This window comes from Fusarium solani (genome assembly GCF_023522795.1).
Source record: "Fusarium solani strain SB1 chromosome Unknown bctg00000002, whole genome shotgun sequence".
Lineage (NCBI taxonomy): Eukaryota > Fungi > Ascomycota > Sordariomycetes > Hypocreales > Nectriaceae > Fusarium > Fusarium solani.
The window spans coordinates 1,824,045-1,836,537 of NW_027072155.1; the positions used below are offsets into that span (position 1 = coordinate 1,824,045).

The following is a 12,493-nucleotide window of genomic DNA, read 5'->3' on the forward strand; positions in this document are numbered from 1 at the left end:
CAGCCAGATTCTCGGAATATTCCTGCAGCTTTCCGAGCTTATCATCAGGGCGCTGATAGCTAAGGGAGAGCCAAGGATAACACGATAACCCCTGTCTCAAAATCATCTTAGACATTCAGCTGCTTCAATCATATATGTAATTTCCTCGCTTACTTGTTCCTATGATGAGATGTAGATTGCAAAGTCTCGTCATCTTCTGATTCCCAGCTTCAACACCTCGCAACCGCCACTGCATCAACCCTTCGGTGGTGGCTTCGCATTGTTGGGCTGCTCAAGGACGTTCAACCTGGACCTGAAAGCCATCACCCGACTTGGTCACTTCGAAAGAGGCAGAGCTGCGCGGCTTGAGAGTCTTGACAATCGAGATGCCAGGCGCAGTGAAGGTGTATCTGACATCCCGTCCGTTGCCAGGGCCGCTGTGGTAGAGCTGAACTCGGTACTTGTTATTGCCAAGATTGGTTACCACAAACTGGTAGTCTCGGGTGCCGCGGGTGACCGAGTCTGCAGGCCATCCAAAGGTCTCGCTGCCATCCTCCCAACGAGGAGCGAGTTGTCTCTTTTCAATCTGTTGATTCGAGGATGAGGTAGAGTGGCTGCGAGGCTCAGCCTCATAACTGCGCGCAACAATGGCAGCACTGTCCTGGCTGTCGACGGCGGCGGCTGCCGAGAATGTGACGAGAGCAAGAACGCTGAGAAGAGTTACAGGCCGCATAATGCTGGTATTATAAGAGACTCTTTTATCGGTACTTGGAAGGAAAAGATTGAAGGTGATGGTGTTGCTCTCTCACGCGAGATCTAGGTTGTTCTTATACCTGATTTTAGTGACAGTTGCTCTCCACCATGTCTCATGGAAAGCTTCAGCCAAATATTCTATTCCGTAATTCCAAGTATTTTCCACCTATCGGGTTCCTATTTCTACATATTTACGAATAATCCCGGCCTCTCAACGCCTCGCCACGTAACATTGTGCCCATTTCTGCACTGACGCCATCAAGAGAATGCAACGCAAGACGGTGATTGCACCAGAAGCCAGAGAAATCACGGGTGCCGCGGGAAGCGTTGCTTGCGACCATATAAGGTCTGCCACCTCAGGGTTGAAACAAGGATTTAGCATCGGGAGGCATTAGACTTTAATTTGATGATCTTCTTCCAATGACTTAGATTTGTGACATATGTTTTATTTAGTTTCGGAGTAAACAATGATTTGCGTTAATATAGTGTACCATGCCGTGAGGGTTTTATCCCATTGCGTGCTAAAAACTGTAGTTGCGACTATGATACACCATTGAAATAGACACACTAACTATGATATATATATTGCGGTACATTCGAAGCATCTTTCATTCCAATATTCTCCTAAAACACCATTGTTTCTTATTATGGTTAATACTATCTTTAAGAAGTGGTATGGGGGAACATGAATAAACATGGACTTTTCCTGCATCCCGCTTATCCCTCCTCACGTGCCACACTTCTCTTTATCGATAGTACCTAGCCACAGTCCAAACCACTTGAGCTATTGCCACTATGCCTGCCCCCAATAATCATTGGATAATGTGTGGTGGTGTTGTAGACCCGGCCAGGTGGGGTATCACGGCTCCGTTATGCCGGCTTGATCACACGGCTCCGTACCTGGGGCATCGGAGCCGCTCCCGCTCATGTGCTTCCGGAACCGGAGCTAAAAGATGACGGCAGGCAAGCGACTTGGGTACCGCATCTTATATAGACAACGGGCTCAGACATACTTTTGGAAGAAATGTGCTATTGAGTACATGACGACAAAGATACATCGCATTCTCTATTCCCTCATTCTTCACTGCTCCAGGGCGGTCCCACTGTGCCGGTCTCTCAGTTGAATACAATCTAAGGCGATATTCCAAGCTTCATGTGGCCTTGGTGCAGCCCATTTCAGGGATACCAACTGGGTGGGTGTGGTGCGGAGCCGCAATTGCAGCCTGGCCTTAACACTACGGATGCCACCTTAGAGAGGATCTGGGGAAGGGATTGGTGGAGGTTACCCCAGATTAACAAGCTCTTGAGCGTGGGGTAGGGCTGAGATGGGCTGTGCCAAGGTGCCGGCCTTGAACGCCTGGAACTTCAACAAATCCGTCAAGGCCAAATGACAGGTCTGCTTGGCCTCTCTCAGTCACCCTCAGACAGCCAAGCCAGCAGGTCTCGCGTAAGCCAATAAAAGGCCTGGGGCAGGATGATTCTCTCCATTGCTGTATCGTTGCATCCCAGTGACTAAGGCTTCTACACATGCGCATCCGAAGCCTTACCCAAGTCTCGTTCTGTCTATCAGGGTCAGAGCCGTACTGTCTAGGTGTCATAATTAGAGTACCGGGGAGGAAGAATGCCTTTGCAATCATAACCGTGGAGGATCTTTCCTCTTAGAAGCTTAGTGTTTAAAGGAGCTGGCCTTTCATGCAGCCTTCGATGGTTCTTGGACTTAAATCCTTGCGGGAGGTGCGGATCCGAGTATCGTGTTGAGATCACGATGACAAGTTTACGCCCATTTACCGCCCTTATCTCCTGAAATAGAAGACTCAAAGGTGGTTGAACATATGTAGTATTCTGCCATGTAGGACTGGAGCTTGTATAAATAGGCAGAGAATTCCACTTCTACTTCCACCTGTGTAACCAGAGACAGGCCAGTTCCCCTTCTTCAACCAGTACCAAACATCCGCGCTCTCTACAGTCATGGCACAAACGCCCAAAAAATACGGAGTTGTACTCTATGAGGGCTTCCAGCTCATCGATGTCTGTGGCCCAATCGACGTTCTCAATGTTCTCACCACCCACGTCGAGGGTATTTCCCTGTCAGTCATCTCAGAGAGCCTGAAGCCTACATCGACCTTCCCCAAAACCTGGCCAGATAAGATGGGAATGCCCCCTTTCACCACTTCTCAACTGATCACACCTACCCACACTTTCGAGACGGCTCCTCAGCTTGACGTTCTCATCATCCCTGGCGGAATGGGCTGCTTTGATCCGGAACCCAACAACGTCGGACAGCCCAACCCTACAGTCGTGAACCCAATCATCAAGTTCATCCAAAAGCAGTACCCAGGCCTCAAGTACCTTGTGACCGTGTGCACTGGGTCTGGCATCACATCACTGTCTGGGCTTTTGGACGGCAAGAAAGCGACGACGTTCAAAGGAGCTTGGAAGGTGATTCCTGCTTGGCGTCCTCAAGTCGAATGGGTCCCAAGCGCTCGATGGGTGGTCGACGGAAACATCTGGACGTCTTCTGGGGTGTGCTCAGGAATTGATCTCATGTTTGGGTTTGTTAAGGAGGTCTATGGAGAAAAGATTGCGCAGGACATTGCTGTTTGGATGGAGTATCAGAGACATGAGGATCCAACCATTGATCCTTTTGGTATTGAGGGATAAGGCTGAATAGCAAGTGGGAGTTTCAAGGGCTTGAAACGGATGCAGTATTGAGACGCCATTTCTCAACGATGTCATGAAAATGCATGCACTCCGGTCGGGATTCGATATCGCTTGATTAAGTAAACGAAGGGATCCGACCCATAGTTAGTTCCCTGGGCCTTTTTTACGAAAAAAATCCAATTGGCCGTCCTCACAACCACGATATCCTTGCTACCATTCGTTTATTAATATTATAAACTTTGAATTCTATCAGGCTTGATGTTTATCGCTAGAGTTCCGAAACTAGACATCCTGATGAATATCTTTATAAACGAACGAATTTTAATGACTATACCAGATAGGTATCTGGCTCGTCTGTAATCTTACATGCCCAGAGTTGCAAAAAACCCCTCATCTTCCATCACGGCCATCTTTCATATCGTGAATACAACCCGTCCCCCATAATGAGGCTGATTTCCGCAAAGAAGTTCACAAAAGATGGCAAAATCCGATTCAAAGAGTTTTACCGGAACAACATCCCTTCCTACGCAATCCTCTCGCACACCTGGGAAGATGGCGAAGAGGTCACCTTTGAGGACTGCAAGTCCCCCGTTGCCAAGGATAAAAAGGGCTACAAGAAGATTCAAAACACATGTAGACTTGCGATAGGCGATGGCATCGAATATGTATGGATCGATACATGCTGCATCGACAAGTCGAGCAGCGCTGAGTTGACCGAGGCGATAAACTCGATGTACCAGTGGTACCAGCAGGCCAAGGTTTGCTACGCTTATCTATCAGATTTGCAAGGTGGAAACTTGAAAGACTGCCGATGGTTCAGTCGTGGTTGGACCTTGCAAGAGCTCATTGCGCCGAAGACCATCCAGTTCTTTGATCGTTCTTGGAAGAATGCTGGCGACAAGATGAGCCTCCTCAAGCAGCTCTCGACTGTAACCAACATCGACGCCGGCATACTGAGTCACAAAGTTCCGCTCTCTTCGGCATGCGTTGCAAAGCGGTTCTCTTGGGCTGCCAAGAGGAAGACCACCCGGGATGAAGACCTGGCCTATTGCCTCCTGGGAATCTTCAACATCAACATGCCTATGCTCTATGGGGAGGGGCGCAAGGCGTTTACACGGCTGCAAGAGGAGATTATCAGGACCACCAACGATTTGAGCATCTTTGCCTGGACCTGGCGCGGCAGCTGGGATGGACGCCCTTATCTCAGTTTCCTTGCTGAGGGACCAGAGGACTTTACTTGGTGCTCGAGCCTTGCATTGAGAACAGACCCATTGGTCAATGAATACGAAATGGCCATCACCAACAAAGGAATTCATATGCAAGGATCTCACTGGGTCTCGGAGTACAAGGATGGCGCTATCCGTTATTCCCTTTCACTGCAATGCACAAACAAGGATGAGCAAAACCGACCTATCCTCATTCCCATGCGCAAGGCCGGACCAAACATTTTTATGAGAGCGGCCAAGTCGGGAAGAATGGATCTGAGCCTCGGCATCACTAGTTCTTACCCGATTAACTCCAAATCCTTCACTCTGTTGACGAGGTTACCACGCGACCAGCTGACATCTGGAAGCTTGGTCTCCATCTTCCGCCACGTCGCCGTCGCCGTCGAGTTTCCGTCTGATGTCCCGAGACTGGGAGTACATGGTATACCGCAGAAGCATTGGGATGTAGAGGACTCCGTCTTCTTCAGTCCCGACAGCGCAGTGCGACGTTGGGGCTGCGTCAGGCCGTCAGGGATGAGCGGCGAGATGCTCGTGTGCTTTTGGCACAAGTCGAACAACGAGTGGGAGTTCCAAGGGACCATCCTCAACTCAGCCGAGGAGGGCATGGATGGGCTTATGCAAGATCTGTTTGTTTTCGCCGAAGCTCTTGACTATCCAGCTGAAGTTGTGGAAGGGGTGCTTAGACGCCATGGAGTCAAGCTGGGCCAAAAGTCGATCCTGGTTTGGCATGGTGGGAAGAAGTTCCGGGTATATTTCCAAGTCGAGCGTGTCAATGACCGAAGAATTTGTTTTGGGCCTCACTTCAAAGTCAAGGTATCGAGGGTGCCGCTAGACTAGCGACAATGTCATTATCACCTCCTTCGTCTGAGATATCAGGGGTCAGCCTGAGAAGGACACTGGTGTCGGTACAACATGGTGACTCCAGATACCAACTAGACTATACCTCTCACGTCTTCAGCCACAAGTTAATTTAGTTAAATATTGCCTTTTGTCAACCTTGCGGGCTCCCTCCTGTTCGCTCTGAGACTAGTGGTTTCAATAGTGCGCCTCATTGTCTTGCTGGTGGACACAGCCACACGCTACAATCGCGACTCATAAAGCACCAATCGCCTGCCTGTCTCCCTCTTCAAGGTCCCCGCTCCGTATCCTTCACCAGAATGTCTTCCAAGAGCCCCGAGTGCTCTCTCAACACCACAGAATGCATCCTCAAGACAGTAGTCAGCATCCTCAGCGAGATTCAAGATGAGAACAACCAGTTCAACTGGGATCCTCTCAGTTTCGCTGTCACGGCCCTCATTGGCATGATTGCCCTCTCGCTCGCGGCCCTGACTATTGGACAAGGTCTTTTGGCAGCGGGCCCTGGGCGGACCAAGTCTGGCACCTACGCCATAGGTCCCTGGTCGCGTCTCAATGTTGGGAAGTTCGACTGGATCGAGATGAGCTATCGAACAGTCTCACGGACTCCAGTCCTTCTCGCCAAGGCGATATTGGAACCATCTTGGGATCAATTGGATCATCTCCGGCATCGACGCACTCGCCATATCGCTGCGAAAGACCTAGCAGTACTCGAAGACCCCAAGTACCTCAAAAAGAGACATGACGACTATTTCCCAGCGACCTGGCTTGCCCTTCTAACAGCAATGGATTTGGACGAAACAAAACTATGGGGAAGCAAGTCCACAGGAGCTGATTATGTACCATCCGACTTCTCGATAGTCCCTGCATACGGCTCCATACGATTTGTCGTCACTCTCACCATCATTTTTGCAAGAGGCTATGCCCGCCTCATCATCGATTCAGAATCCAAACTTCCCCGGGTGCAAGGCGCAGGATTCAACCTCACCTTTCGCCAACATCCGCTTTTGGGTGCCGTGGGACTCTTTGAAAGACACGAGGCTGAGCTCTCGCCGACTTCTCAGGGGTTGGATGAAGTACGAAGCTTAATACTATACGCCAATGGATACATGGAAGTCCCAGTGGTCGAAACTGAAGAAGCGATGAACCAACGAGGGTCAATCGTGGCGACCTATGCAAGAGAGCTCGACTGGAACTATGTTCACTTCGAACTGAGCATGATGTTTCTCAAGAGAGCCGATGCGGCATGTATTTGCAACGACCAGAACGCACCTCCGAGTCAGCGCTGTTGCGGGTTATTGCCGGCAGCGTGGCCTTCATCCTGCGGGCTCCTGAAGCAATTGCTCGATCAGAACTTGATCAACTTCAACATCGCAAAATGGGGTCCCTTGTATACTCTAATAGCGGATAGACCGCGTTTTCTACCGCTCTTATTCCCCCGCACAAAGATTCGGTTCCGCGACAAGCTAGATACTCTGTTCCTTCAAAGCCGATTTTGGGCCATGAGGGCTTCAGCGTACCTGGAACTCTCACCTGACCAAACCGAAGACTTTTCCAGAGATCAGAGCACTTTAGTGGCACAGGCAACTTCTTGGGCGACGACAATAACCGATGGCCCGGTGACGGACCTCAAGTTAAGCCCAAGAGTTTGGGCACTAACGTCTGATTACCTTGAGAGGCCGTTGTCCGCGACCGATGGCGATCGTTTGGAAGAGGTGGCAGCAAAAACTGCACTCGAGCTTGAAATTGTCGCGATCGACACTTGGCTCAGACAGGCGGGGCCTCTCGTTCTCTGCCGGCAAATGACTCTGGGTATCCTGGGTCATGCCATACAAGAAGTCATGCTCAACGCCCACCCGGGCACTACAGAAAGCACTATAAGCAGGGACCAGTTCATATTTCTTGCGTTACATGGGAAACTCCAACGGTTCCTCTACGCCGTTGGGGACCCAGACCTGAAAGCTTGTCTCTTCCACGGGGTGTTTCCAGCCGATGCAGCGAGTTTTGATCGAGCCAAGGAGGAAGTTTGCAAGCTCCTTGACAAGATAAGGGATCTCTGGGAAACCAGAGAAGTGCAAGAAAGTGTAAATGAGGATGAAGAGGAGGACGAGCCACGAGGGCGTCCGGTTTGGAAACTGCCCAACACAAGCCAACACCCGCTTGACGATTTGCTCATATACCGAGTAGTCCTTATTTCTTTATTATACTCGCTATCTATTGACAGTAGCAACTTGCTTGAGGAGGAATCGTATGGACTGGTTGTACCGATCATGTAAGACGCCAGTCACTGTAGGAGGCCTTTATAGAGCGATTCAGGTCCTCAGGGCAACAATTATTCTGGTGTGAAGAGCATCATGTAATTCATACTTCCAGGAACTGTGAATGATCCTGGTCAGCTAGTCATGTCTATGAAAATAAGTCTATATGCTCCGCGCTATCATCCCTTCATGTACGTGGACAACCATATCATTCGCATCTACCACTCGCGTTGTATTTAAAAGTCATTGATTCATCAACGCGTCCGCAAACTTCCAAGCTTAGCCACCAACAGAACCAACAGCGTAGGGAGTAAACACCGAACAACCTTGCACATCAGCATCACTGCCCAATCGCCAGTAGACACCGCAGTCAAAGTTGGTGCTTCCGCGGGTGCCCTGGCACGTCAGGGGACAAGAGCCGTCGGTCTTTTGCGTGACGGTGCAGGTCATGTCCTTGAGGGCGCCACCGCTGAAACCGAACAGCACATACGAGCTGGAGCCGTAATTGTTGGGGTCAGTCTGGCCGTTGGAGCCGCTCCTTGCACCATTGGTCACTTTCAGAGTTCCGTCGAGTCCCAGGGTGAACATGAGTGTGGTTCCATAGGGACCGTCGTCGCCGACTGTACCATCACCCATATCGTAGAGCGCATTGCCATTGTTCCATCCTCCCATGGCGAGGATGCTAACAGTTGGCTTGAGGATAGTTTGAGTTATCGACGTAGTTGTCTTTTCAGTAATCGTCTCAGAGTAGACAGTAGCTGGCTCTGTGACGGTCGATGTGGAAGTGGCAGTAACCGTGGCAGTAGCAGTAACCCTTTCTGTCGAGGGAACCTGGGCGCAAGAGTTGTTAATAGGGGTTGAAACAGAATGGGGGAGATGATGACGCTTACGGTGACAGAAGTGGTAACGGTCTTGGTCCGCAAAGTTGTGACCGATGTAGTGGTGTAGGGAGGAATGTCGAAGCAGTTGCAAGCGTAGGACACGGCCGCAGGGTCGACGTAGTTTCCAAAGGCTCCAGGCTTTGCAATACCACGTGCTTCAATGCGGTGCAACTTGTCCTGCTTGACTCGTTCCTCATGAGCCTCAAGGTCGTAATCGCGCTTCACCTTGCGGCCGACGGGAGATGCGCATGCAGTAATGGTTTCAGTCTTGATGACTTCTGTTATGGTGGATGTAGTGGTAGTCTTAGTTGTTGTCGTCTTGGTCTCAGTGGAGGTGGTAGTGGTTGTAGAGTCCGTGATGGTCTTGGTTGAATCAGTGGTGGTGGTGACTCCTGACGTGATGGTGGAAGTGGTCGTAGTGACACTAGAAAATATTAGAGACTTTTCACTGCAACTAAAGACGTGAATTGTCATACGTAGTGTAGGCTGTCACCGTAACCGACTTGGTCGACACGGGAATGCTGAGGTAGGAAGAGCAAAAGGACGTAACTGGCAAATCCTGACGTGCCACCTTGACCAGGGTCTTGACAATGGTGCAGAGCAAGCCTGGAGGTCCGCTAGGGGGCTGTCCTTTCACACAACCCTTGAGACTATCATAGTACTGGTCGGAGGAGCACCTCTGAGGCGGCGGTGATGCGGTACAGCCCTTACCAGTATCCCAGTACTGGCCGTTGGGACAGAGACCGGAAGCAGGAAGCTTGGGGGCTGCCAAGGCCGATGCAGAGCCCATGAGGCTCAGGGCAAGCCCAGCCACGGCGTTGAAGTGCATAATTGAGACTGGGGAAAACTTGAAAATGCCCGATGTGGCTGATTGTGAGCCGGTAGATTCTCTGCCAACGAGCTGGTAAGAGACATCTATGAGACTTGGCGCCAAGTCTTTATACACAAATCTCTCCCACTTTTCGTAGAATCGTCCAAGAGATCCAGACCCGGGATCGACGGGATCAACGGGACCGACAGTTGTTCAGGAGACCGTAAGGCTGACAAGATTGGAGCTGAAACCCGATGCACGGCGTGCATTAATTGAAGCCTACTCTCCGACTATTGGCACTATCGCGTCAATAGACGTTGATTATGCGAGGCTAAGGCAAGATCTTGGGGTCTTGTCCGAGACCCTTGATAATTTTCGGCCGCCTAAGGGTCTGGAACTTGATCTAGCGCTACGGCAAAGCCCTAGAGCCACGATAATCACCTGGCGCTATGATCCTTGATCATCACGATCGACCTGCCTATTTCTCACAGACCCGTGGACAGAATAGCTAGCCATCCAGCCATCCTTCACGCAAAGAAGTAGGTTCAATTAAAAGCCCCGTGCAATGGTGCGCCGTTTCTCGCCCCAGGCTCTGCACGCCGGGAGAAAATGGAACTGCTAGCCCGTCGATCACCCGCAGGACCCAACCAAGGTTCTAGGCTCGCCTCCAGATCTCGCAAGCAGAGACTGATAGTCTCGTTAGGGTCCGTTGGCCGTGCCCTGCGCCAGCGTGTTCAGTGGCTGTCAATAGCTTCGGCGACCCGGACAGCTCTAGACCAGTCAGGAGAGTAATAGCACTACAAAGGAGCAACAACTCAGCTCACATGACCACATCTTGACCGCTTTACGACTTGTTAAGAATTTGAGATGGGAAGTGTTGAACAAAGTTACTGTTAGGTCAAGGCTTGTATACTCTGGACAGTAATGTGTGAAGACACAACAAGACGCTTTGTGCTCCAAAAATCAAATTGAAGAACAAACGACCCAAATGAGGTATTCTACAGGGCCATCTTGCCGTGGCTGCTATACACATTCCGATGCTCTTCGGCCGCGGATAGCAGAATCAAAATGATCACACCATCAAGTGGCTGCGCATCTCGTTGAAATTGAGGGCGCTAGACTTCCATTGCCCCAAAGGTCCATTCCCATGATTGGTTGGACCAGCCTCCTCACATTGAGCTGTCTGCCAAGGATGCGCCAAGCTAAAATAGACGGCATGTTAATAGTTAAGCATACTACCTAAATCGAGTCAACCTCCGGGCCACGCGCCGCAAGGCCAGCCTTTACCCACGGGACCAGCTTACATGCGCTAGGAGCAGAGCGGAAAGCGAGCTGTCAGTTTGGCCTTTTTGTCGCAGGGTTGAAGTGCTTGCTCTGCCCCTATTACCTCTCCGTAGGGTCATGGCTACACCACTACTTGCTCACTCTACCTTTCGGGTTGTTTCATCTCAGTCTTGTACAAATTTGAATGTTTTATACAAGAGTGATTTTATAGCCGAGTCTACGTCAATAAATTAGTAGAAAGCAGACATATTCAATGGGATTGTCCTTGTTCGGCCGTCCCTTGAAACAATTCTCTTTCTAAAAACACCAAATACAAAGCCATCATCTCTTACACATCAGTAGTATCACAGCAAACCCAGGGTCAGATGCAAGAGCAAGGAACACAAACCACCCGTCCTCCATCAAGGCGAAGGGATAGGTGAACGCATGACGAAAGCCCACTAGGTCTCCTGGGCCAACAATACATGATATATCAAAACTTGAGGCCGACTTGAGTCGACGAACTCCACGCCCAGAATACCATCCGTGGAATGTTTGCTGGATCCAATTTTATCTGGCAGATCACGGGAATCACAGGGGCTCCCAAGCCGCTCTACACCGATCATTGATAGACTCGCCATTCGCATAGAGGTTGCAGTTGTCGGCGACTACCCCAGTGACGATAGGCCTGACCGATTCATCGCCCATCTGTCATAAAATAGGGAGGACTTTGCTGGAAAGCTGTGGGGCGCCTTTTGTGACACTTAACAGACTACAGCTAATTCAGCCATCCCGAGTTTCGCTAATACATCGATCCTCCCATACTTATGTCCAGAGCTGTCTATTCATACTGGGTAATAGGTAGGAACTTATTTGCAGGCCTGCTTTGGAGACACACAATATTTAAAACATGGTTTAGGTTTCAAAAAGAGGTAGTAAAGCCACTTTCTTTCAGTTACTTGCTGGTAAGCATTCATCACCATGGGTTGCAACTCGACGCGTTATTCTCGTCAGGGACAACAGAAGACCACAGCACATGGAACTTAATACGAAAATGGGCGCAAGGATGCGTTCTCTTAAGGACAATGGGGACATCGTCTCGAGACCCGACAGCAGGGAGGGCCAAAGGCTGCGCGGCTGCGTACGTGAAGCGCTGGGAAGCTGGCATCCACATATTCTCGACCTCATCCCGTGTGGAGCACCTAGCAGCGTGATCCGGCCACTTGCAATTACCGCAGCAGCCACCAAAGCGGCCCGGAAGGCAGGACAATCTCCATTTGTTGCCATCAGACCCAGGGCCCCTAGTACAAAGAGGCGTGGTCCTGGACGTGACACGGAGAGGAGGTGGGTCGTTTCGCATCTGATAGTGGACAGCCTTCGGTCGTGGAGGGCATGTCGCACGCATCCAGTTTTCTGGCCCGGAATAGTTTCATGGTACACAGCTGGTCCAACTGGAGAGGGCAAAACCGAATTTAGGGCATTCTCATGCTCGACGACTTGGCCATGTCGTGTCATGCAAAAGAGTCTCTGGTTTCTGTTACCGAGCAACGTTCTGGGTTCCTCCTAGTTGCGTCGCTCCTTGGAAAAGAATCCCAACTTCTTATACATTTCAGTACCAAATGCAAGCCAACCTCTCTTTCAGTGCCAGCAACATGGCGAAAAATGGAGGTCAATGGATGAACCCGCAAGAAGCAGGTTGGAAGTGTCTCGGCAGCCTTCAAACCGAAGCCCTGGGAGAGGGATGACCCGGCCAATGGTTCCAACAGTGACAAGCACCCCCAGATCTGAGATACCCATCAGAACCGC

At 50.5% G+C, this 12,493-nt stretch overlaps 5 protein-coding genes across 5 annotated transcripts; 3 read left to right on the forward strand and 2 right to left on the reverse strand.

Annotated features, from left to right (window-relative positions):
• Nucleotides 1-271: 271 nt before the first annotated feature.
• MRS44_004541 (uncharacterized protein) lies at nucleotides 272-712 on the reverse strand (the record flags this gene model as incomplete). The annotated part of the gene is made up of 1 exon (XM_046273639.1): nucleotides 272-712. One exon carries the CDS (start codon nucleotides 710-712, stop codon nucleotides 272-274), a length of 441 nt encoding a protein of 146 aa, XP_046136326.1.
• Nucleotides 713-2,700: 1,988 nt separating this feature from the next.
• MRS44_004542 (uncharacterized protein) lies at nucleotides 2,701-3,393 on the forward strand (the record flags this gene model as incomplete). The annotated part of the gene is made up of 1 exon (XM_046283220.2): nucleotides 2,701-3,393. The coding sequence occupies one exon, from the start codon at nucleotides 2,701-2,703 to the stop codon at nucleotides 3,391-3,393; it is 693 nt and encodes a 230-aa protein (XP_046136325.1).
• Nucleotides 3,394-3,836: 443 nt separating this feature from the next.
• On the forward strand, nucleotides 3,837-5,456 carry MRS44_004543 (uncharacterized protein; the record flags this gene model as incomplete). Its single annotated transcript, XM_065622244.1, has 1 exon — nucleotides 3,837-5,456. One exon carries the CDS (start codon nucleotides 3,837-3,839, stop codon nucleotides 5,454-5,456), a length of 1,620 nt encoding a protein of 539 aa, XP_065478316.1.
• Nucleotides 5,457-5,776: 320 nt separating this feature from the next.
• MRS44_004544 (uncharacterized protein) lies at nucleotides 5,777-7,750 on the forward strand (the record flags this gene model as incomplete). The annotated part of the gene is made up of 1 exon (XM_046279950.1): nucleotides 5,777-7,750. One exon carries the CDS (start codon nucleotides 5,777-5,779, stop codon nucleotides 7,748-7,750), a length of 1,974 nt encoding a protein of 657 aa, XP_046136324.1.
• Nucleotides 7,751-8,011: 261 nt separating this feature from the next.
• MRS44_004545 (uncharacterized protein) lies at nucleotides 8,012-9,442 on the reverse strand (the record flags this gene model as incomplete). The annotated part of the gene is made up of 3 exons (XM_046273638.1): nucleotides 8,012-8,563; nucleotides 8,623-9,037; nucleotides 9,090-9,442. The coding sequence occupies 3 exons, from the start codon at nucleotides 9,440-9,442 to the stop codon at nucleotides 8,012-8,014; spliced, it is 1,320 nt and encodes a 439-aa protein (XP_046136323.1).
• Nucleotides 9,443-12,493: the final 3,051 nt, after the last annotated feature.